This window comes from Manis pentadactyla, chromosome 16, assembly GCF_030020395.1.
Source record: "Manis pentadactyla isolate mManPen7 chromosome 16, mManPen7.hap1, whole genome shotgun sequence".
NCBI classification, from domain to species: domain Eukaryota; kingdom Metazoa; phylum Chordata; class Mammalia; order Pholidota; family Manidae; genus Manis; species Manis pentadactyla.
Genome location: NC_080034.1, coordinates 70,712,254 through 70,739,041, shown reverse-complemented (window position 1 = coordinate 70,739,041; position 26,788 = coordinate 70,712,254). Strand labels below are relative to the sequence as shown.

Genomic DNA, 26,788 nt, shown 5'->3' with positions numbered 1-26,788 from the left:
TCTCTGTTGTTTTGTTTTTTCTTTCATTGCTGTCAAAAATGTTTCACATGTTTTTCCCCAGAGATCTACAAGTATTTTGTTGCATTTATATTTGAGCATTTGTATTTTTGCATTTTTTGGTTGTGGTGGATGTAAATGATACTGTTTCTAACATATTCCCATCATATGTTAATGTTTGACTGAAAATCCGAATTTTTTATGTTCACTTTGCTCTTAAGTTTATGGTATATGTGTAAAATCCCATCTGGGCACAGAGCATCAGGCTCAATTTCTGTTTAAACTTAACCATATATTTTTCACTGAATAATCATATATTGGATTTGAGCCCTTTACCAGGACTTCTAAGAAGGGGCCCAACCATCAGTAGTGACTATGTTTGAGCTATGGGATGCCTGAACCTGCCTTTTCTGGCACGCATTGAGCACGTGTGCTCATCCTGTGCACTCTGGTACCTTTGCTAGAGTGAAGACTTGAGCTTTTGTATGTGCAGGACCCAGGAGGCTGGGCTGCAACTTTGGGATGCCTTGGGAGCCCAGTCCACCAGGAGGAAAATGCGTCCTGTGTTGGGGTCCTGACACCTGCAGATGGGGCTTTGCCATGATTTCTTCTGGATGTTTCTGTAAGGAGTGAGTACAGAACCGGCCATTTTCTGTCATATTCCTAGATGATTTCTTTATTAAATTCTCATATAGTATTGTAACATTTTTTTTTACGTGTGTTGCATAAAATTTCTTAGGTAAATAGGGCTGGTGTTATCTATACAATAAAACTGTTATGAAAGACCAGAATTAGATTATGTAATAGCTCCAGGGTCTGGGGCATAGTGTGTGCCCAGAAAGAATAATATTTTGTGAATTTAAAATGCTTTATGGAAGCAGATCAAGTGAGGAATGAGCCAGCTCTTAGAGCTTTGTGCCCTTGTGTGAATCATCTTTAAGGATCTGACCCCGTAATAATTAATGCGCAATGTTCCTCATTCACTGAGGGTTTCTAAGGATTAACTTTATATTATTCTGTATCGTTTTGATTCAGGATTGTTTCTGTAGAGAAATGCCACTTCAGCATCATATACACAGTCGTAAAATTCATATCAAGAAATGGGACCAGCCAGTCTTCCCTGGAACCTGAGGCAAAGAGGAAAAAGTCACACCCTAGTAAGTCCCTTCACTCACCTGTATTGTTACTTTTCCAACATTAAAGTAATTGAGATCCACTGAAAAGTGGAAGTTTAAGTACATTAAAATTCAGAACATTATTTTGAGTTCTACTATTTTATTGATACCAAACCAGAATTTAGTATGCTTTTATGTCCCTAGCTTTTGAAAAGCTAACTTCTCAATATGTTGCTATCCCTTGTGGCTTGTCATTTTCAAATGGGATTATCATTGTGCTTGATGATTTCTCCTGAATGAGTGTTGAACATAATTTTAAAAAATTAACTTCCTTCACTAATATGTTCTTTGCCAGACCTCTGTGTGAATGTATTTGTTAAAAACATGCATAAATTAACCAAGGGAACATGTATCTATTTTGATACATGATTTGCGTGAGCAAATTTTATGAATCAGGTTTAGAACAAAATATGATGATGTCTTTTGTCTCCATGCCACCTACTGGTTGCTGCTTAACACCATCTAAGGTGAAGTTGTTACCAAATGAGACACACCTGTTTCCACTCAGTCAGCATACAGCAAAGCCAAACACTGACCTGAGCAGTGAAACCAAACCCTGACTTTGGGATGTGGTTTTTTTTAACATAGGGAAAGAAGGTGGGCGTTCCCCAAGCAAGGAGAACGGATAGCTAAAGTTTGAAGCCCTGCACTCACTATTGGCTTACAAGCAAGGGCTTATAAAGGTTATGGGAAAGGGTTGCAGGATGTGTGATGAGCTTGTGGCATTGTTCTGACGGGTCCGTGGTGAGGTGACGGGACTGTTTGAGGAGTGTTAGCTGTCAGCCTTCTGGCGCCACTGAGGCTAGAGTTCACTTGCTCATTGTCAGGAGGTGGCTCGTCTGGTGGAGCCTAAATACCTGTAAAACAAGTCAAGGATACGTGAGTCAAGAGTCAGTCTGTGGCCTTGAGGGGGAAATCAGAGTCCTGGGCCATTTTAGTTTGCTTTACCTTGGTTTGCAAACCCCATTTTCTTTCATCTTAACTTACACATTCTGATTCCCATACTGTGGGTCATATTTGATGGACCCAGTCTTGTATATCATTGAGATGTCTGAGGGCCTTTATTAGACAGGGAATGCCTGTGCAGTCACAAAACACCTTTAGGACTGAAATCACCGTAACGCTTAAGAGCCAAAACATTGGATGCTTTTTCTAAATGACATGCATTTATGGAAAACAGATTTCTTAGGTTCCAAGTAGAAATCTGAAGGTACTTTACTTTTGTGTATCTTGGTTTCTGAGATAACAGTGAGATGTTTCTAATGTCCTTCCTATTTCATGTGCTTCCTTCTTGTAATAATTGCAAATTCAAGTTTCTTTTTAGCATGCACATTCCTTTACTTTTTTGGTCTATTTTGAGCTTCAGAAAAAATGTACATAAACCTTGCTTTAGCTTTACATTCCTCTAATATACTTTCTACCTAATGTTCTTTATTGGTAAGCTAGATGACAGGCATTCTAACAAGCATGAGGAATTACATATTGTCCTGGTTTTTCACTAGAGCTGTTTTTTAACCATTTGTTTATGATTCATAGGATCATCTCATCATGATCAAGTGCATTAAGTTTGAGAGTCTGTCTGTGCAAGCGTGCTTCTGAGTTTAGCACTGTGTATTTTACGTGTTACAACTCCTGAGGGAGTTTTCTTAATTACTAAAGGAATCTAAAATTTTCTGGACTATTCACAGGGGTTTTGTTTTAGTTTCTCATAACTATTGTATAGAATCTTTATTTTACAAGGGTGTCTATGTCTATAAAACCTATAGCATGCTGTAGGATTTACTTCTTCTGAATTGCTTTCATGGAGGAAGCCTGACACAGATTCACACACAGGGGAAGTAGGTGTACATTCAGGGATTGTCTGCTTGAATTGTGGACAGTATCTGACCATGGAATTCAGATGCTTTCTACCAATGCTTCTATTAATTCTCATAATGGTTAATTTCCTATGACCTTGGAATAATTGAATTTCTCTTAAATATTTAAAGAGCGTATGTATTATATCTCACAATGTAATATTTCAAGTTTACATGTTTGTACTAAAGCCAGAAACATTTTCAATTTACTGTTTTTAATTTTCAAATTCATAAAGTATATACGTGTGCCTTATTAAAGTTTTACATTCGTACAACATACTTCCAAATTTATATCGTCTCGTGTTTTTAAAAACGAGTGAACTTATAATCATGCTGCTTGGTTAAATTGTCAGTTTTCAGGAGAGTCTTAAAATTATCAGGAGACACCTAAAATTTATTTCCAGTACTCAAAATACCATTCCACAGTGCTAATTTGCATAGAATTTAGTAATATTTTGTATCAAGATTTGGATTCAGCATAGTGTATATTCTCCTTTGATATTCCATGTATTAACTTTTGAGTCATGTTAACATGTGTCAAAGTGCACCAATTCCATGTAGTCCCCTACGGCAGCACAGGGGATGTCTGTTCATCACATAGCCCACATACCTCTGCACCATGAATTCCCCTCAAGGTCACGTTGCTCCTTCCTGCCGCTTGCCCGGTAATTTGTCCTTAGAGAATCCCACCCCAACAGAGCCAGAGTGGTGATTCTCTCTCTCCAGTCCCCTCTTCATGCTGCTGGGTCATACCTGCAGGGACAGACTCAGAGCAGCACCATGCAAGAAGCAAAATGACAGCTGAGACCCCAGCTTCTGTCCTCCGTCAGCCTCGTGGAGAGGACTGGATGCAGTAGTTTGGGGGCGCCATGGGCCTTAACGGGAGGAGCGGCAGTAAGAGGGAATGCCCTTGTCCCTGTCCTGTGCCCTGTGGCAAGGGTTCGAGAGTTTTCATAGCAGCCAGGTGAGGAAAGGCGTCATGATAGAAAAAGGGGTTTAAAGTTCTCAGTGTTTCCCCAGGCTCCACAAATTATCCGTCACACTGAAGGTACAGTAGCAATACAATACTCATGTACTGCCTTCTAAATGTTCAGTTTCTTACAAGGTTGATTAGGTTTAGCTTTACAACTTGGTTCATCTGGGGTAAATCAAGCTCTTCGTCTGTAAAGTATTTTGTGGTCAGATTGACTTAATGGCATAGTATGAACACAGTCATTTAGAAGAGTGTTTTCAGATAATTTCAGACTTACAGAAAACCTGCAATATCCCTGATATTCCTTCATTCAGATTTTCCAGTGGTCACTGCACCACTACATTTGCACCATCATAGAAAATTGTCCACTGTATTTTTCCAATTAGAGGCATAATTTACCACAGAAATCCTACATGACCCACATTAGAAAATCAAAATTGTTGATAATTCTTACCTGCAGACCAGCTTTAAATATCAGTAAGTGCATCAACTATGAGAAAAATATGTCTGCATTCTGGACCATAGACTTTCTGTCATTTTCATGACCTCACTAAGAATTTTGCATCTATTTTCAATAAGAATATTGGTGTGCAGTCATGTTTTTTCATGGCATCCTAATCTGGATTGATGTCAGGGTAGTGGTGGCCTCATAGAGTGAGCTTGGAAGTGCTCTGTACTCTTCAGTTTTTTCGAAGATTTTGAGAAAGATTGACATGAATTCTTTAAGAGTTTGGTAGAATTCTCCAGCGAAGCTCTCCGACTACCAGAATCTCTTGTACAGCAAGTGTTCTCCTTTTTTTCATTCATTTATTCTTTCATCAAATATTTATTTATTTTATTTTGGTATCATTAATACACAATCACATGAGCAACATTGTGCTTACTAGATCCCCCCCATTATCACGTCCCCACCACATACCACATTACAGTCACTGTCCATCTGTGTACTAAGATGCTATAGAGTCACTACTTCTCTTCTCTGTGCTTTACTGTCTTCCTCGTTCCCCCGACTATGCTATGGGTGCTAATTGTAATGCCCATTACTCCCCTTCTCCCTACCTTCCCACCCACTCTCGCCAGTCCCTTTCCCTTTGGTAACCATTAGTCCAGTGTCGGGTTCTGTGAGTCTGCTGCTGCTATGTTCCTTCAGTTTTTGCTTGGTTGTTAACACTGCACAGATGAGTGAAATCATTTGGTACTTGTCTTTCTCCACCTGGCTTATGTCACTGAGCATAATACCCTCTAGCTCCATCCATGTTTTTGCACATGGTGGGATTTGCTTCTTTCTTATGGTTGAATAGTATTCTTTTGTGTATATAGAATACTCCTCTTTATCCATTCATCTACTGATGGACACTTAGGTTGCTTCCATTTCTTGGCTATTGTAAATAGTGCTGCAATAAACATGGGGGAGGGGGGTTGCATGTGTCTTTTTGAACCTGAGAATTTGTTTTCTTTATGTACATTCCTAGGAGTGGAATTCCCAGGTTACATGGTATTTCTATTTTGAGTTTTTTGAGGAACCTCCATACTACTTTCCACCGTGGTTGAACTACTTTACATTCCCACCAGCAGTGTGGGACTGTTCCTCTTTCTCCCCATCCTCGCCAGCATTTGTTGTTCCTGATCTTTTGATGTTGGTCATCCTAACTGGTATGAGGTGAATATTGTGGTTTTAATTTGTATATCCCTGATAATTAGCAATGTGGAGCATCTTTTCATGTGCCTGATTGCCATCTGAATTTCTTCTTTGGCGAAGTGTCTGTTCATATCTTCCACCTATTTTTTAGAACGGTTATTTCCTTTTTGGGTGTTGAGGTGTGTGAGTCATGTATTTTGGATGTTAACCCCTTGTTGGATATGTCATTTACAAATATATTCTCCCATACTCTAGGATGCATTTTTGTTCTGCTGATGGTGTCCTTTTCTGTACAGAAGCTTTTTAATATGATGCAGTCCCATTTGTTCATTTTTTATTTTGTTTCCCTTGCCTGAGGAGATGAGTTCAAGAAAAAGTTGCTCATGTTTATATTCAAGAGATTTTTGGCTATGTTTTCTTCTTAAGAGTTTTATGGTTTCACGACTTACATTCAGGTCTTTGATCCATTTTGAGTTTGCTTTTGTGTATGGGATTAGACAACAATCCAGGTTCATTCTCTTGCATGTAGATGCCCAGTTCTGCCAACACCAGTTGTTGAAGAAGCTGTCATTTCCCCATTGTGTGTCCATGCCTCCTTAATTTTATATTAATTGGTCATACATGCTTGGGTTGATATCTGGGTTCTCTTGTCTGTTCCATTGTTGCACCGGTGTGTTCTTGTGCCCATACCAAATTGTCTTAATTACTGTGGCTTTGTAGTAGAGCTTGAAGTCGGGGAGAATGATCCCCCCAACCCTCCACTTTTTCTTTGTTCTCAGGATTGTTTTGGCTATTTGAGTTCTCTATGGTTCCATACAAATTGTAGAAGTATTTGCTACAGTTCATTGAAGAATGCTGTTGTTATTTTGATAGAGATTGCATTGAATCTGTAGATTGCTTTAGGCAAGATGGCCGTTTTGACAGTATTATTTCTTCCTATCCTTGGGCACAGGATGTGTTTCCATTTGTTGGTATCTTCTTTAATTTCTCTCCTGAGTGTCTTGTAGTTTTCAGAGTATATGTCTTTTACTTCGTGGTTAGGTTTATTCCTCGGTATTTTATTGTTTTTGATGTAAATGTGAATGGAATTGTTTTCCTGATTTCTATTTCTGCTCATTTATCGTTAGTGTATAGGAATGCAAGAGATTTCTGTGTATTAGTTTTGTATCCTGCAAATTCGCTGAATTCAGATATTAGATCCAGCAGTTTTGAAGTGGATTATTTAGGGCTTTTGATGTACAATATCATGTCATCTGCAAACAGTGAAAGTTTAACTTCTTCCTTACCAATCTGGATGCCCTTTATTTCTTTGTGTTGTCTAATTGCTGTGGCAAGGACCTCCATAACTATGTTGAATAAAAGTGAGAAGGGTGGGAATCCTTGTCTTGTTCCTGATCTTAAAAGGAAAGGCTTTCAGCTTCTCGCTGTTTACTATGATGGTAGCTGTCGGTTTATCATATATGGCCTTTATTATGTTGAGGGTACTTGCCCTCTATACTCATTTTGTTGAGAGTTTATATCATGAATGGATGTTGAAGTTTGTCGAATGCTTTTTCAACGTCCATGTAGATGATCATGTGGTTTTTGTCCTTCTTTCTGTTAATGGCTTTTCTCATATTGTACCTTCCTTGAACCCCTGGAATAAATGCTACTTGATCATGGTGGATGATCTTTTTGATGATAATTTTGAATTCTGTTTGCTAATATTTTGTTGAGTATTTTTTCATCTATGTTCATCAGGGATATTGGTGTGTAATTTTCTTTATTTTGTGGTGTCTTTGCATGGTTTTGGTATTAGAGTGATGCTGGCATCATAGAATGAGTTTGGGAGTATTCCCTCCTCCTCTACTTTTTGGCAAACTAAGGAGGATGGGTGTTAGGTCTTCTCTAAACGTTTCATTAAATTCAGTGGTTTAGGCATCTGATCTGGGGGTTTTGTTCTTTAGGTAGTTTTTTGATTACCAGTTCAGTTTTGTTGCTGGTAATTGGTCTGTTCAGATTTTCTGTTTTTCTTGAGTCAGTCTTGGAAGGTTGTATTTTTCTAGAAAGTTGTCCATTTTTCCTAGGTTATCCAGTTTGTTAGCATATGATTTTTCATAGTATTCTATTATCATTCTTTGTATTTTTGTGGTGCCCATAGTGATTCTTCCTTTATCATTTCTGATTCTGCTTACTTGTGTAGACTCCTTTTTTTCTTGTTAAGTCTGGCTAGGGACTTACCTATTTTGTTTATTTTCTCTAAGAAACAGCTCCCACTTTCATTGATTCTTTCTGTTTTATCTTTCTCAATTTTATGTATTTGTGCTCTAATCTTATGTCCCTCCTTCTGCTGACTTTGGCCCTCATTTGTTCATCTTTTTGTAGTTTCACTGTGAGTTTAGACTGTTTATATGGGACTGTTCCTCTTTTCTGAGGTAGGCCTGTATCGCAGTATACTTCCCTCTTAGGACGGCCTTTGCTGAGTACCACAGAGAGTGTCAGAACAGACTCCTGTAAGTGTCTGGCCAGCTAGGCTGAGGGACGGCAAGAAAAAATGGCACCCCACAGCCCCTCTTCCCCTGGATACATCTCCAGCATATCCCATCCCTCTGACACACATCCCAATGTTAATCCATAAATCACATATAATTTAGGTGCTTTTCAAACTGCTGGGTCTCAGATGGATCATCAGCACACCCGTCCTCCAGGAGCAGAGGCTAGGCCTCCGAGAGTCCTCTGGCCGTCCCAGAGTTCAGCCACACTGATTCTCAAAGCCAGAGGGCTCATCTTCCTGGGGCGGCCCTGGTGTAGGCTTCATCCCCTCACCCCCCATGCCTGCTCCCTCTCATTCATGGGGTGTGGGGCAGGACAGGAGATGGGGCTGACCACAGCTCTGCCCTTTTACCCTTCTCAGTGTGACCTCTTCTTGTCATTAGCTATGGAAATTCTGTTTTGTCTTTAGGTTATTTCCAGAGTGGGGCATATTGCATGTAGTTTCCTAGGTGTGTACACGAGAAGAGGTGATCCCAGGGTTTTTCTGCCACGGTCTTCTCAGAATCCCCTCTGTAGCCTACTTTTCTAGGCCTTAATTCCCTCATCTGCAATGTGAAGAATATATATATATATAAGCAGGCCTTTAAGATTAATTCTCTTTTAGGTAAGATATTCCAAAAGTCTTTTTATAAACTAATTACCAGGAAATAAAGGATTCTGGAAGTACACTTACAAATAGAAAGGTGGTTTTTTTAAAAAAAGAAGGTAACATTGTTTTATTTGAGCTATAGTTAAATTTACTGAAAATTGTTTAGCCAGAAATAATTTGGTAAATGATCAATTCACTGAATGACTAACAGACCTAAAACCGTCAGACCAGACACCTTAATCCAGGTTTAAAACATTCACCACAGGTATTTCAGGCAAGGCCTAGAATAGGTACAGTTTCCAATTGTGAAAAATGTAAGTTCATTCATTCATTTATATAACATTGATCAGTCAGGAAGTGCTAGGCATCCCAAATATTAATGTGAGAAATTGACAGTTGCCTAGGACTGCAGATCTGAGAGGAAATACTTGAAGCAAAGGTTTGGTGATACTGAAACTTAAAGAACAAAACAACAGCAAAAAAAATCTCAGTAAGGGATATGGCTGGTAATTGTAGGTCTGCTTTTGTTATGTAGCTGTATTCCTATTATTGTTATGTGTGTATGCAATTTAATTAGTAGTTTGATAAAACCTGTACATGCTTACGTTACTCTACAAGAAGATATGTCAAAGAAATAATCAATCTTCCCATGTTTTCTTCTGTCTGCTACTTCTGTAGCTTTTCTTCTTCCTTCCTAATTACAACCCTTAAATAGAATTCGTGCCTCATATCAAATTTACCGAGTATCATAGTTCTTCCAAGTGGTAAAGATACCTCAAGACAAATGCTGGGCATAGAAGCCACAGGGCATAAATCTGCAAAGAAGTAAAAAGCTAACCTTGTCAAACAATATTGCTTCTCTCTCACCAACTTTACGTTTCCCTGTATGGCCCCGGAAGATGACTGGTTAGCCAGAGACGGGTAAGATTCCTCAAGGGAGGAACAACCTAAGACAGGCACAGTCGCAGGGGGGCCATCAGGTGAGAAATTGGGGATCAACAGAGATGCGGCTTAGAACTTCACCCCCCCTGTTTTGAGAGAAATCTTCTGCATACATGGATGTTTTGTCGCCCTTGTCTAGATTGGATTAACACACAGTCTACAGGCACAGACCTGATCATCTACATTTGCCCTCTTAGAGCACTAAATTATGTTTTCTACCTTTATCTTGCATCTACCTACCACTCCAGCATTTTATCTAAAAAAAAGATAATAATAATAAGGGAGAAATGTGGGATTCACATATAAATCAAGTATAAAAATCAAATCTGACTTGATTGTTTATAGTTCATGATGCGTGATCAAAACTGAAAGTTTCTGTTATATCACTGCCCTTGCCCTGTTCCCCATGTAAGAACTTATTCACTATGTAAGAAGTTGTTCACCATGTAAGAACTTGTTCGTTATGCTTCAGAAGATTGGAGACTGTTGAGAATTAGGCTTGGGGTGGATTAATGATTGTGCATTGAGTCCCCTATACAGAATTTTATTGTTAACCACCATTGGATCAAGAAATATGAGAGATGCCCTCTCAAACAAACAAACAAAATGAACTCAAAATTGATCATAAGCCAACATGTGAAGTGTAAGAGTTTCAGAAGAGAACACAGAACTATTCAGGAGTAGGAGAAGGGGAAGAGTTCTTGGCACCAAAGCGCAATGCATAAATTAAAGATTGATAAATGGGATTATCTCAAAATGCAAATTAAAAGCATAAATACATACCAGTAGACTAACCCATTCAATGGCTACATTTAAAGACTAATAATAACAAACGTTGGCAAGAGTTTGAAGCATTTGGAACTCTCAACATTGCAAGTGGGAATATGAGACAATACAAGCACTTTAGAAATTCCTAAAAATAAACACTGTATCTCCTAGCAATCCCACTTCTTAGTACTTACCTAAGACAAATGGAAAAATATACCCACATGGAAATGCCTCAAATGTTCATAGTGGCTTCATTCACAATAGCCCGAAACTAGAAATAATACCCACTAACTGGAGAGTGGATTTTGAAAAGTGGTACATCTCTATAAGGAAATACCACTTTCTAATAAAAAGAAAAAGAAGTGTTGATACACACATTATCAATGAATCTTAAACTAATTAGGCTGAAAGAAAGAAGTCAGATGAAATAGTGTACATATTGCATGGTTCCCATTTTATAAATTTACAGGAAAAGAAAACTACGTTGTCAAAAAGCAAATTACTAGTTGCCTGTGGCCAGGAGTAGAGAGAAAACTGCACTGTAAAGGGGCAGAAGGAATCATTGGGAGGTAATCGAAATGCTTTTTGCTTGATTGTGATTGTAGATTCATAATTGAATAATATATGTAAATGTGATCAAATTGTACACTTTAAGTGGATGTGTTTATTATTCTGAAGTTTATTATACTTCAGAATAGGTTTTTTTGAAATCCCCAAACTTGAGGTTGGAATATATTGGCTCTTTCTCATGTGATGGCATTGTTCTTCAGTTTGATTAGTGTGTGGATTACATGCATGTATACATTTGTCTAAACCCCTCAAACTCTGTACCTAAGATTTATGCGTTTTACTATATGCAAGTATGCTTCAAAAAAAGAAAAATCTCAGTAAGTTGGCAAATCATTCAGTGAAAGCTGACTTTTGGTGGAATGGGTTCCCTCATTTACTTATTTACTGCTCCCCTCCCTATTAAACCATCCTGAAGTATATAAACTCAAACAAAAATGGGAGCAACAAAAGGAACATAAAGACAGCAACGATATAAAGGCACAAGTGAGACTTGATCACACGTCCTATTAAGACCTGAACACGGGCCGGTGGACAGGGGACTCTGGTTGTCAGTGAGACAGGAAGTCCAGTTACTTAGACAGCTCAGTGTCCACAAGGCACAGTGAACACAGACCAGTTGCTCATGAGACGTTTAGCTATACTTTGGAGTATCATTTATGAAGAGTAATGGGAATATTGAAATAGAAACTCACATTTAAATAAAATTTCATAATCTTAAAAAAATTCTGAATAATGGAAACATTCTAAAATCAATTCATTTGAGGTAATTTTTCTAATCTTGAAATACTTGAAAGTAATAAATTTATTTGCCATTTTCCTCAAGTATTTCTCCATCTTCTATGTTAACTTGGTTCTGGAAGAAAACTTTACTACTCTTTGCCTTTTCCATGTTACTTAGAGGCCACTTCAGACCTGCCTGGTCTCCAGTCGGGCTTCTTTCCCTCACATCCAGGCAGTCCTCTCTCCAAGAAAAGAGCCTCATTATTTACCTGCTTTTCTAGCTCTAGTTCTCAGGCCCTAAGTCAGACCATCTTTATTTGTTAAGTGGACATTTGAGACAACTTTCTGTCCCGACCTCTGCATCCTTTTTCAGACTCATCACCTACTCAGGGTGACGTTCTGGGATCGCCTGAGTCAGTGACCCGAGTCTGAGGTCCCAGTTAGAGATGCTTGTCCTTTGAGGAGAGGACGCTCTCCCACTTAACCTCTGTAGAGAATGTGCCTGTATAGAGTAGGTGCCTCAAGTGTCTTAAGTAGCGGAAACTGTCTTTATGATGACGCATCACAGCCTAATAGTATACTGGTATGTGTTACAGTGTAGAGTGAACTTTACTCATTTACTATGATTATTTCATTCAGTCTGAAAAAACATAAACCTTTTCTTCTCTCTCACCATAGTATTTATAGAAATGAATGTGTTACTGCTAGTGATTTAAATTAGTAACTGTAGAAAGGAGAATTATAATGGTATAAAAGGCTTGATCTGTCACCATCTCTATCTTCTTAGTCATCTTTTTTCACTTTATCCTGTTTCTTTTAGATCTTAAAGATTATTTTCAGGAACCATTTACTATCTTAGTCTTAGAAATTAAAGAAAGAATAAACTCCATTTTATGCATAATTTCTGAATGATGTGAAAGCATAGGAATCAAATGATATAAATTGTATTTGCCTTTTCTAAGGAAAAGTTTATTGACAAAAAATACTTCTTTTTTTCATCACCCACAGTTGTTTTGAGTGTTGAGTGAATTAAAGTTTTAATACAAGCTTGAGATTTTCCTAACAATCCAGTTCTCATTTTATGAAATCCCGGAGTCAGAAGATAGCCGGTTACATGAATCGCCCTTAGGTAGTATTTATTTATAAATGCCAAAAGCAAAAATGTAAATGATGTCATTTGTCAGGTGAATTTTGGACATCAACATAATCTGTACCTTTTTGGACACAGGTATATTTTCCTAGCTGAATAAAATATAACTGTGTAAAAATTGTAACTGGATTAAAAAAACGATTAATTGATGGAACCCTTGAAATTCAGTCAAAAGCTCCCCATGCTGGTGAACATAAAGCTGTTCTGCTGGCTTCCTTCTTAGTGTTTCATGGTGTAAAAATGCAGTTAGTACAAGTGCTGATCCCACTGACTTCATTTGAAATCTCAGCAAAAATTCTCTCGTCAGAATTAATATTTAAAATGGGAATTACTGAACGGATTTAGTTTAGATATTTTTTTGACATGTAGACACTGAGTATATGCATTGGTTTTTTCTGTAACCCTGCCATAGCATCATCTTGACTGTGCTTTCATGCCTGAATATTGTGATGAGTAGCAAGTATAAAAATGTCTTTGTAATATCAGTGAAGTACATGTAGTGGCTAATACCCCAGGTTTTAGAGAGAGACAGTCCTGGGTTCAAATCACACATTTCTGTTCCTTATTGCCAGGGCACCTCAGGAAACGATTTAACCTCACTTGGTGTGTGATTCCCTCAATGGTAATACAGGGACAGTAAAACCCACCTTCCTAGGTAAAATGATTATGAAGATTAAAGTAAAGAGTGCATTCAAAATGCCTCGGACAAAGCACGGTGCTTGGACTGTGGGGTCTAACTGTCCTCCATGATGGGGGAAGAGCAGTGCTTGTGTCCATGGCACCCACTGTGTGAGGTCATCATGTGCCATGATTCTGAGCCTGGCACCACAGCATAAAGGGCAGTCAGGACTGCTGGCTCTGGCTGCAGAAGTGCCCAGAGTGGTTCAGGTGAATCCTGCTTTGAGATTCTTTGAAGGAATAAGAAACATTTAAAAATTTTCTTAACGTTCACAGCAAAGGAATTCTCTGTCAAAAAAGAAGTATAAGGTAATTTAAAATTGTTTTAGAAAGGTTACTTTGAAAGGATGCTTTTCCTATGTCTGGAAATACTACTTTGGACTCCAAATAAGGTCATGTAACAGTGTATTTGTTTTGATTGCCTTACGGAGGACAACCAGCTCTTCTTTATTACCTATGCATTAAGCAGGCTTCTTCCTGTAATACACTAGCGTTATGCTTTTGTATGTTTCCATAAACCTTTTTTTTCTTCTCTCTCACCGTAGTATTTATAGAAATGAATGTGTTACTGAAAGATTTAAATTAGTAACTGTAGAAAGGAGAATTATAACGGTATAAAAGGCTTGATCTGTCACCATCTCTATCTTCTTAGTCATCTTTTTTCTCTTTATCCTGTTTCTTTTAGATCTTAAAGATTATTTTCAAGAACCATTTACTATCTTAGTCTTAGAAATAAAGAAAAAAAGAATAAACTTTTTATGCATAATTTCTGAATGATGAAAAAGCATAGGAATCAAATGATATAAATTTAATTTGCTTTTTCTAAGGAAAAGCTTACTGAGAAAAAATACTACTTTTTTTCGTCACCCACAATTGTTTTGACTGTTGAGTGAATTAAAGTTTTAATACTAGGTTGAGATTTTCCTAACAATCCATTTCTCATTTTATGAAATCCTGGAGTTAGAAGATAGCCCAATACATGAAACACCTTAGAAAGTATTTATTTATAAATGCCAAAAGCAAAATGTAAATGATGTCATTTGTCAGGTGAATTTTGGACATCAACATAATCTGTACCTTTTTGGACACAGGTATATTTTCCTATCTGAATAAAATATAACTGTGTAAAAATTATTACTGGATAAAAAAAAGATTAATTGATGGAACCCTTGAAATTCAGTCAAAATCTCCCCATGCTGGTGAACATAAAGCTGTTCTGCTGGCTTCCTTCTTAGTGTTTCATGGTGTAAAAATGCAGTTAGTACAAGTGCTGATCCCACTGACTTCATTTGAAATCTCAGCAAAAATTCTCTCGTCAGAATTAATATTTAAAATAGGAATTACTGAACAGATTTAGTTTAGATATTTTTTTGACATGTAGACACTGAGTATATGCATTGGTTTTTTCTGTAACCCTGCCATAGCATCATCTTGACTGTGCTTTCATGCCTGAATATTGTGATGAGTATCAAGTATAAAAATGTCTTTGTAATATCAGTGAAGTACATGTAGTGGCTAATACCCCAGGTTTTAGAGAGAGACAGTCCTGGGTTCAAATCACACATTTCTGTTCCTTATTGCCAGGGCACCTCAGGAAACGATTTAACCTCACTTGGTGTGTGATTCCCTCAATGGTAATACAGGGACAGTAAAACCCACCTTCCTAGGTAAAATGATTATGAAGATTAAAGTAAAGAGTGCATTCAAAATGCCTCGGACAAAGCACGGTGCTTGGACTGTGGGGTCTAACTGTCCTCCATGATGGGGAAAGAGCAGTGCTTGTGTCCATGGCACCCACTCTATGAGGTCATCATATGCCATGATTCTGAGCCTGGCACCACAGCATAAAGGGCGGTCAGGACTGCTGGCTCTGGCTGCAGAAGTGCCCAGAGTGGTTCAGGCTGAATCCTGCTTTGAGATTCTTTGAAGGAATAAGAAACATTAAAAAATTTTCTTAACGTTCACAGCAAAGGAATTCTCTGTCAAGAAAGGAGTATAAGGTAATTTAAAATTGTTTTGGAAAGGTTATTTTGAAAGGATGCTTTTCCTATGTGTGGACATGGTACTTTGGACTCCAAATAAGGTCATGTAACAGTGTATTTGTTTTGATGCCTTACGGAGGACAGCCAGCTCTTGATTATTACTATGCACTAAGCAGGCTTCTTCCTGTAATACACTAGCGTTATGCTGGTGTATGTGTTCCCATGAGGAGACTTAAAGTGGGAAATCTGAAATATCACAAAAGTAGACAAAAGAATGTACATCATGTACCTATCATCAGCTTTAGAAATTATCATATGAACAATATTGTTTTACATATATTCCCATCTACTCCTCCTCTTCCATAATCTGATGAAGCAAATCTTAGACATTGTACTTCATCTGCAAGTGTGTCTAAAAGATAAGAATTCTTGTTTTCTACAAAAGTATGAGAATAGCATTATCATAATTTAAAATGATAACTTCTTGATATCATCAAATATCAGACATTGTTCAAAATTTTCATTGTTTAAATTCTTAACTGTCAGAATTTCCGGACAGTTTGTCTATTTGAATCAAAATCTAGGTAAGATCCAAACATTGGGCATGTTTGATACATGCTTTAAGGCCCCTTTAGTCTTCCCACAGTGTTTTCACTTCTTGAAATTTGTTTGTTGAATAAACTGGGTAATTTGTGGGATTTCCTTCAGACTGGATTTTGCCGTGTAGTTTAATATATACGGCAAGTAAATTTTCCCCGTTAAGTTTTAGTGATTTAATCTGGAGGCTTAATCATTTCCAGGTTTTGTTTTTTGGGAGGGGGAGGATTAGTTTATAGGTGATGAAGTGAACCTCCTTCTGTCGGTCCAGTTGTCTCCCTTTTTTGGTGATTGGCAACCATTCAAATGTAAAGCTTAGATCCATTAATCCATGAGATATTGCAAAATGGTAATAGTCTGACTCTTACATTCCTTCTTGATTTATTAGCTGTGTTTTTTCTATAAAGAGAGTCTTTTGTTTGTTATTTGGATAGCTTCATGTTTGGTTGAACTGATGCTCCTGAGAGCAATCCGTAGAGGTGTCATCACTCAACTAATCTTTTCAAATACCTGCCAACTTTACAGTCATTATGGTTCAGAAATGGTGATTAAGATGTATGTCTATATATGTTTATAGGTCCAGGTATATATCTGTCAGTGTATTTAAAGTTGAAATCATTAAAGTAAGAATACGAAATATATACCAAAAGCCATGAACAATTCTAAATGTAACTTGAATTAGAAACTAAAATTTTTAAAGGTTACAACAGCTTTATAAAAATTAATATGTGTAGGTTTCCCTAGAATTTTCTGACATATTGATCACTTGTGTTTATTTTGTTGATAATATTTTATTTCTATAAAATGTTACTTAAAAGGGAATGCAGTGGTGTCCTTTGAAAGAAGAGGATGCCATTCCCCGTGTGAGGGCAATGGAAGCTCATGGGGGACGACCACCGGATCCAGAGGGAGAGCGACCAGGAGAGGATACCAGCGTGAGACAGCGGAGCGGTCGGCCTCCTGATGTTGGCGGTGCTGAATGTGTAGATAACACAGATGGCAAATTGCTAAGACAACTGCAAGCTCAAGGTAGGGAACATGTATCCGTCACTGTAAGAACTGTACTAAAATGTGTTAAGTATTTCTACATGTATTTGACATAGGAATGATTGATAACTACTCTCAGTTTCTAAAAGGTAGGTGATTGTGTTCAAATAAAATGAGAAAATAAGGAGTCCCACTGGTAACTGGAGTTCTTTGATTTAATAAGCGCCTTTCAAGAATCATACTCGTAAACACATCATGCCCTGTGTGTTTAGAATTACAAAGGTAGGTGATGAACTTTTCAGGCTGGAAACTCATTTGAACAGCTCCCAATTCCTTGCGGTGGTACAAGGGAGTAACTCCAAAATATGTGGATCTGTGGAGTAAATTTTCAGTCAAAGAACTCCAATTAGTGGCAAGTCTTAGTTTGGGTTCTTCTGTAGCCTGGATATATAACATTTATTTTCAAAATGCCCAACTAATAAACTTAGGTCAAAAAGTATCTTAGGATCACCAGAAAGTATCATTCATCAAGTACAACGTGCTCAAAGTAACCTCAAATGTGTTCATGATTCAAAATTATCATGAATTATCAACATGAAGTTCCCATGCTGTGTCTCACACAGAGAGTGCTGACTAAAATAAAATAGTTCTGCTATGAAGTTTGAATTAACTAGTTACAAGTGTGAAGCCTCTTGAGGCTGTCTCGATATCTATCAATGTGCTCATGTCTTATATTCATAAGCATATATATATAAATGTATATCAATACATGCTTGTATCATAAACATAATATCCATAAGGGTTTAATAATAAAAACTGACTTAAAAGACTGACAGGATTTTACTACTTCTCATAGTTTTTTTTTTCGGAAGGGAAAGCTTGACTGACTTCTATTTATTGTATACACCAGTATAATACTGACTTCTCTGTAGCTCTGTTGTTTTCATTATAAAACAAGTATGCATGATGAAAGCTCATAGAGCATAATGCTTTCAAATAAGACATTGACTCTCACTGACTTTAAAATGAAAGACACTCACAAGTTGGATCATAATTAACAGGTTTTTGGTAGTCTACCTAGAAGTGTGTACATACACTCACAGACACACATTGAAGCACATACTTATGTGTACACGTACATATGTGATGTTCATATATGTATATGTTCTTTTTGATTTCTAAAATAAATGAACTTACTGGTGTATATACCATTCAGCTTTGTTTTTTTGCACTTAATTTTTCTTGAGCATCTTTCTATACAGCACTTAAAAATCAACCTTACACTTCCAGTGGCTGAATAGTAGGTGAGGCAAAGTATGGCTCTACCATACTTCACTTACTCAGTCTCCTTCGATGAGTGTTGCAGCTATTTCCTGATCTTTGCTATCGCAAACAATGCTGCAATAAAAACATTACACATATCTTCATTCTTTGACGGGTATGGCTATCCACAGTATAAAATTTTAGAGATAGAATCTCTACTCCAAGGGTATGTGCATTTTCAATTTTGGTAGAAAGCAGGCAAATATTGTCTCCAAAGAGGTTGTTCCAATTCATACTTCCACCAGTGGCATATAAGTTAACTGCCTGGCCTGTAACTTAATGTCCTGTAAGTTTTTGTCTCCTTTAGTACGTTAATTTAGTACTTTATGTGTTATTTCATTGGGGTACTATTAAGACCTTAATCTCTCCTAAATAGTTAGTAGAGGAGGTTTAAAAAATGTTAATATATGAAGATATATACATACATGATGAATTTTTAAAATTAGTATTGTCAATAAACCACTGACTTTTCTGAAGAATGTATAATAGTGGGAAGTGTTCATTTTTTACATAAAATAGGAAAGCTTGAAATTAACTGATAACCAAAGCAAGGGATTTTCACGCCTGTTTTGCATGTCTATCACAAGTACCATTCATACATAGTATTCAAAATGGCAACTTCAGATTTGCAAAATTAACTAATTTTATTTTAAGAAAATAGAAGGTAATCACTCAACTTTTGCCCAGTGTTTTCTCCCGTTTTAGATTTCAAATTGGTCTGTATTCTATGACGTAGCTCTCCCTTCTATTATATTGCATTTTGTAAGTTATGTTACCTTTGACCTATGTACATGTTTTTTCTCAACATGTATATAAATATTAAATAGTTAATGTAAGTAAATGTTATTAATATTTACAAGTATATTTGGTATAATATGCATGTTCTTTCTTGGGAAGGAAAGAAAGTAGAAATGAGTCACCTTGTGACCCCTTTTATTCTGAAAGACTTCTACATTAACGCTTTGGGGTGTTGTCAGAGGAGATTCTAGAAGTTTCTGTCATATTTTATTATCCTAGTTGGACTCATCTAGGCTTGTAAAGCGACTTAATTTGAAGGAAGGTTTAGAACAATAAAATAAAATAAATGTGGATTTTGAATGTGAAATGAGAGCCCTCTATCTTCTGAGAATAGAGATAAGAATCTGACAGTTTGCATATAAAAGAGACTTTCAAACTATATAAACAAATTAGCTTGTTAATTGGCCAATACTGTTAATATCTCAAATGCTCTAATATATCTACTAATATACCAGTCAATTTTATTGATCATAGAATCTGAAATGCCATTGCTGTACAATGATTCATTGTTTTAAGATAGGCCACTGCAGAAGGAAAGTGCTGCCAATTGTTAGATACATTCTGGTTTAAACACTTTATTTGAAAAGTAAACTTTTCTTTTTGATATCTAAGAAAGTAATTTCCTAAAGCATAAAAGATACTTGTCAAGTTACCATTTCAAAAGTTAGTCATCACAGATAATATATTCAACAGTCATAAACCAAATAAATGAGATGCTGGTAGTAGCTCATTCCTCAGAGCCTGGGTGAAGTTTCTGTGCCTCTTAACTTCTCGTACTTCCTCCGTAGTGTGCCTGATTCTTTAACCTATTTTTCCCATCTTCTCTAACTGCTCATAATAAAAAATTTTAAGCTATATGAATTTTTAATGACTTACCAAAGTTATGTCTTCCTTGCTCAAGTGAAAAGATAGCGAGTTGAACTTTTTAGTGTTTTTCTGTCCCAAGGGTTTAAAAATAAAAGTTAACTGTGCACTTGTGTAGAGTTTGAAATTGCTGATAAATTCACACAGAAATACATACCATATACATTACAGAGTTTCTCAGCTGTCGCAGAACACTATGGTTCAGTCCTTTTTAAAATCTCAAGGCATTTAAATTTTCTTAAAGGTTCATAGGACTAGTAGCATATATAGACCTGGAGTCAGAAAGACATGGGTTTATATCTTGGCTCTGCAATTTAACCTCTATGAGCCTTAGTTATTTCATTTGTAACCTGTGTGTAATGTTGCATATCCTGTAAGGTTGTTATGAAGATTAAACAAGATCATGTACATTTAATATGGCAGGTCAATAAATGATTATTAGTAGAGTTCAAGTGATTTGGGTTCTATTCGAGCATATTCATAACTAGTGAGAATATAATATATAGGTTTCTTAAAACTCTTCATCTGCTACAAAATTTAAAGCAATATCTAATGTTAAGTATTCTAGAGTGATTTTGTAAATGATGTTATGATAGACCACTTTTATAGTTAGAAGTATTCTGACCAAGTTTGCCAGCAGAAGAAAGCATGACATTACAAGCTTTCTGTATCAGTCACCTATTGCCACAGTAATGCTGGGAAACAAGCACCCGCAAAACTCAGTGGTGAACAATGCCACGTGGTAATCGGTCAGGCTGATAGAGTCCACCGCAGGTAAGGTAGGCAGCTCTACTGATCTTACCTGGCTTTGTTCACGTGTGTGGAGTCAGCTGACTCCCTGTGTTCCAGCCTCTGGCAGCGTAGCCTTAACATGTCCTGATGATAAAGGTCAAGACAGAAGAGTGAAACTACACTTGTACAAGTACAGAGTACACTCTGAAACATGCACTTGCAGTTACAACTGCTAACATCCTGGTGTCCAAAGATCACGTGTCTGAAGGTAGTATCAAGGGACAAGAAAGTAGATTTCACTTCTTGATGAAAGGAACTGCAAAGTCCCATTTGCAAGTAACATGGATAAAGGGAGGAATGAGGAATTGGGGCCACTAAGTATGTAGATCTCTCCCAGTTTCATACATTTGTCCTTGAAAATAATGAGAACTAGATTGTCCTTAAACCTTGTTGATATTCTGTATTGTTTTTATTTAGATTTAGTCCCTCTGTTTCATAAATGCAATTATCACTGGATTCAGAAACTACCATTTTTATAGCTGAGTGAAATACCATGTTTGGAGGGGGGGCTTTGTATTCTATTTTGAGTTCTTTTGCTTTATTGTTATTTTTAAGACTAAAGCTAAATCATTCTTTTTCCATATTAGCAGCTAGTTTCCTCCTAAACAGGGATTATGTGAAATGTGAAAAAAAATGTACTTAAATTAGCTTCTGTGATGAGGATTAAGAGAAGCATCATTTTTGTGTGCTTCTGTGTATGGGGCTGTATGTGATGAAAAAGTTGGGCAATTTCTAAAGGAAGTAAGCGTGGTATTTTCTGCCACACCATTTTTCTACCTGGTATCTAAAAAATTTTCTTAAAAAGTATGTCCTTTACATGATGCCATTCACATAGATAATTGTTTTTAGGTTAACAGGTAAAGTTGTTAAAAGTATTCCTTGAAATTTTGTGTTTTTCAGAAAAAGCCCAACAAGCAGCACAAATAAAGCTTTTGAGAAAACTCCAAAAGCAGGAACAGGCTCACATTGCCAAAGAAGCTAAAAAACAACAAGGTGAGTGAGTTAAACGAAAACATAAACTTGAAGAGTGAGTACTGGGAGTTCACAGGAGGCTTCTCTTCTTTGTTCCTTTTCTGACGATACCTGTGTTTTGGCTTTTCATCATAGCAATAATGGCTGCTGAGGAGAAGCGACAGCAAAAAGAGCAGATAAAGATTATGAAACAACAGGTATGTTCATGCACTCAACCGGTTTTATAACATAGGTGGTACTTTGGGAGTCGATTTACTTATGTATATATGTACATTATTCTTATTTTGATTTCTGAAATAACTTTCATACTTGTTATATATCTTATTTAGAGAGTTATCATCTTCCTTTATTTAAAATTCACCTCAATTTTAAACCAAGTCTCTAAAGAAATGATACCAAACAATACAATTATGTAAGTACTTTTAGTATCCTGATAGCCTGAATATAAATTAACATCTTGAACAACTTTGAAGATTTGGTCCCATTGCTTCTGAATGTTTAAAAATTATCCCCGAAAATGAGAAAGCATTATTTTTGCATATCCAGTGTTTTATCCAGTGCTCTCCTCTGTGTAGTTTTTAAAATTAAGTATAAGGTAGGTGAAATAATTTTTTAACTCTTACACATAAAGCCTACATGGCAATATACTGAACTTCCTTTAAGATGGGAATGTGTAAACTGCTCTCCTATCTCCACATACTCATCGAACTATTAAAGCAAAAAGGAAATGGGGGGAAGTACTATTCTTTAAAAAATTTTAAACTGCAAGTAGTTATTTCTGAGTCAGTTGTTATATAGACAAGCTGCTAAATAATGGCTTGGTTTGTTTTTGATGTGGTTATCTCTAATAATGGAATGAATACATTTACTTAAATACTTTCAGTATTGACTAAAGCAGTATGATTAGAGTTGATGTAGAATTGAGATAGAGAATTTAGAATTTGTAGTCATGCATGTAGGTAATTTGTAGAGTTAAATATCGGCTCTCCTACTTAATAATTTATGACCATAGATGAATTAGTTAACCTCTCAGCCTTGATTTCCTCCACTGCAAAAGAAAAACAATTGTATTATGTGAAAATTGAATGAATGTAAAGTGCCTACCACAGTGACTGGCACAAAGCAAATGCTTGCTTTCTAAAAGATAGACATAAAACATCAAAATGTTTGGTCTACTCCCTAACTGTAATTTAATGTAAACTTGAATTGTTTTCTTAGTTTGTTAATTGTAACTGCTAAAGGCACTGTAAGGTTGACTTTAAAATATATAGTGTGATGAATATATTTATTAAAATACTGTAAATATTTACTGCCTACTAGAGTATATGTGAAAATAAGTTCCTTTGAAGCTGAAATACTGTTGTTTCTGTTACAGTTTTTAATAGTTTATCCAATTTCCTAATGGCTTGAGACCAGTTGTATGCCATTAGCATTTCAAATTAGGCTTTGTGTGACCTAAGCCTACATAGTGTGCTACTCATCAAAAAAAAAAAAATTGATTTTCCAACGTTCCAGGAGCAGTAATACAAGTGACCTGCTATTAGACATTGATCAAGATGCTTCTCTGAGACTAGTCTTAGATTACCATCTGACTTATTCCTAATTGCCAGCAAAGTAAATTAAAGTCGTGCAGAGTCTATTTTAAAGTTTGCAGTAGATCTAGAATGAAATAATTAAAATAATAGCATGTGTTTCTCATCCTCGAGATTATTTTTTCCACCTAGTGGGCCAAAAATACCAGCCGACAGTCCTCAAGGCAGTTTTCCGGAAGTGTCAGGGGGCATTGTTATGAAGCAGGAGCAGAGGCAGTGGGAACTGACCAGGGCTCTGCACTCACTGTGTGACTATAGGCAAAATATTTATTTTCTACGAGCTTCAATTTTCTCTTAGGTGAAAAGAAGATAATTTCAACTCCTGTATTGTTATTTTTTTAAATGATCAATTAGCTACTTTATATAAAATGCCCAGTTCATTGGATGGATACTCAGTATTACAAGGTGAACACATATCGTAATAATTTATAAATAATGTTTATTTCTGATATTCCAAATGAAAGTACTGCCAATGTACGTCTATATAAATCACTCAGACTAAAACAAAGCTCTACACTGGGTGAGTTCAGTCCAAGGTTCTATACCTATTTCTGTGCTTAAGAGAATAATGAATGACTTTTGTTGACTTGATTAAAGATTAAATTCAGAGTATACTTTTGTCTAAAGTTCTAATCTAAATAAATATTTCAAATGTGGATCAAGTGCAACCTTCTGTAAGACTTGGAAATAAAAGATACACTTGTATGTTTATTTTTGGTGAGCTTATGATATTCAAAATCTAGGATCGCAATCAGCACAATCATAGAATGTGATCAGTCTTCTAGAATCACAACAGAAATTCCAGAAATCTCATTATCCTGCGCTGGATCCCTGCAGGGAATTAATAACATCACTGCAAAGAAAGAAATTTAAATGTATTAAAGTATAGTTTCAAAAGGTACAACTAGCATCTCGAAATGGGGGTGGGTATGGTAATATACAGTAGTATAAAATGTGTTGGTTCTGAAAATCCTAGGACAGCTGCAATTTACAAGTAGGGCAATTTAGGTGTATTTTTTTAAACTGTATCCTCGTCAGTGCCAATTTGTGACTTTCAAAGGGATTTACGAATGTAAAATTGTTAACGATGTGCTTATAGCATATGCAATGGTTTTTTAAAATGAAAATGTAACATCAAAATTTAGATTGCTGAATTCAAACAATAACTAGTACATTACATTTAACTAACTTGAGCACCACTTATAAGTTATTACAAATTATTTCTGTATTTGGCTTACTGTAGTTATTGAAAGTAATGTCATTTATCATGTTACAGCAGTTGTTGGTACTTCGTACAATCACGATGTTCTGTGCACTTCTTTAAGCATTTTTAATTTATTTGTGACAGTGAGAAAAAGAGCAAGTGCCTCCCCTATTTTATGCAAGAGTAGTTCTATTTGTTCAAGTTCATGCAATGAGTGACAGTAACTCAGGACTATCCTTAGGTGTCCTGATTTCCTGATAGACTGTTTTATCCTACTTGTCTGTCCAATATTTATTTCCGAATGAGAATTACTTATACTTGCAAATAATTGTAAAGTCTTGAGTTTAACCAGCTTGGTTTATGTTGTTTCTATATACTTATTTAGCATTTGTATTTTAAAATTGTTTTGAGACATTTTATAAAGTCATACCAATTTAAGACAGGTGGCATGTATATAATGTTAAAGTAAATAATTAAAATTTATATCGAGCATGGGCAACCTTTGGTAAATCTGTACTTACATCTTTCATTATTTGATTCCACTTAAATACCTTCCACCTAGATATTTAGTTTATTATCTAAAAATGTCATAATTTTTCCTATAGGAAAGAATTAAGAGAATACAACAAATCAGAATGGAAAAAGAACTTCGAGCCCAGCAAATTCTAGAGGTAGAATTCTTAAATTTGATATGATTAAAGTAATATAGTCATGTATTTTAAAGTCTGAAAAATGAAAATTTTATCAGTCTGTTCTCTCACTCTTACAAACTTACATGTCCATCACAAATTATCTTTAGACATAATGCGTAGAGTAAGGACCTCTCTGAACCTTACTTAGCAAGTTTATCTAATCCTAATAGTAAAAATCCAGGAAATAAGTAAAGGAAAAAAAAGAAAGGGGAAACCTCTCAATGGCCAATATAGTCATAAAGATCATACGCTAAAACTCATGGTCTTTACTTTTCAAAACATCATTAAGTCTTGTAGTTAGATACCTGCTTTTCATTTAGAAATAAAACATGACAAAAGTAAAAGTAAGTGTTTAATGTGGAAATATTTTAACCAGGTTTGTTTTCTGAGTTCGGACAGAACTGGGCTGACAGAATAGGGCTCAAGGACATGCTGGCAACAGCAAAAGGAAAAGCTAAAAGACAGCAAGGGAAAATAGGATAAACAGAAACTCCAAAGCCTAGCAACAGTCTGTAATCTGGTAGTAAATTAGGAAGGAATTTTCAACACCTTAATGGCCCAAAGGCATTTCTGTTATCAAACTGTGTAGTAGGGTAACTGATGTCAAGAATAACTGCCCAAGTCCTCAAGAAAAAGCCAAATTATGTTAAGTGTACTGTGTCTAAGCTGTACATCTACATGTCTCAAAATTATCCAAAGTACTTTTGTCCAAAACAAGCTTTTTAATGTTGAAAATTATTATATCCCAAACCCTTAGCTGTTCGGGAAACTGTTGCCGTAAAAATTGGCTTATTCCCTGAGCAAGGCGGTTAGCTGAGGTTTTCACAGTTACAGGTTTTTTCCTTCTAAAAACATGTACACATATTCCCTTACCCATTTCAAATTAATTTTAAAACCCTACAAATTGAAAATATTAAATTACATTGGCAATTACTACTGGATAATTATGAAGCTACTAGTTAATGACTTGAAGATCATAAAGCTCAAATTTGATAGCATGAGCTTGATATTCAGGATGTGCTTCATTAAAGGTTATGTTTCTATTAGGGAAAAATACCTTGAATTTAACCACACTAGGTTAAATCGGCTTTAATGTTTCATTTAAGTTATTTAAGTAATGGACTTATCTCAAATTTTAAGTATTATAAAAGAAACTTCAAATAAAGTAGACACGTGCATTTTAAAATGTTCCTGATTTGTCCTTTAACCTTTATTGTTAAAATCTATCCCGTTTTTCTAAACTTTCTACACTGATGATGTTTTCCTTTAAAAAATCAGAGAACAAGCAACAAATGACATAACATCAGTTTTCTGTGATTAAGTTTTAAGGTAAAATAACACTCAAATTATTTCAGAATTTTTACAGAGTTTGAAGAAGAAAGCCTGACATACTGTT

General features: G+C 36.1%; 1 protein-coding gene across 1 annotated transcript in view; it reads left to right on the top strand.

Moving 5' to 3' along the window:
• LOC130681271 (bromodomain adjacent to zinc finger domain protein 2B-like) overlaps positions 1 to 26,788 on the top strand; it is a 106,142-nt gene that overhangs the window by 15,690 nt on the left and 63,664 nt on the right. The window contains exons 2-6 of the mRNA XM_057493908.1: positions 491 to 626; positions 1,033 to 1,154; positions 16,987 to 17,197; positions 21,833 to 21,925; positions 22,040 to 22,101. Coding sequence (XP_057349891.1) covers positions 1,098 to 1,154; positions 16,987 to 17,197; positions 21,833 to 21,925; positions 22,040 to 22,101 — 423 coding nt within the window. The 5' untranslated portion in view covers positions 491 to 626; positions 1,033 to 1,097. The remainder of the gene's footprint in view (positions 1 to 490; positions 627 to 1,032; positions 1,155 to 16,986; positions 17,198 to 21,832; positions 21,926 to 22,039; positions 22,102 to 26,788) is intronic.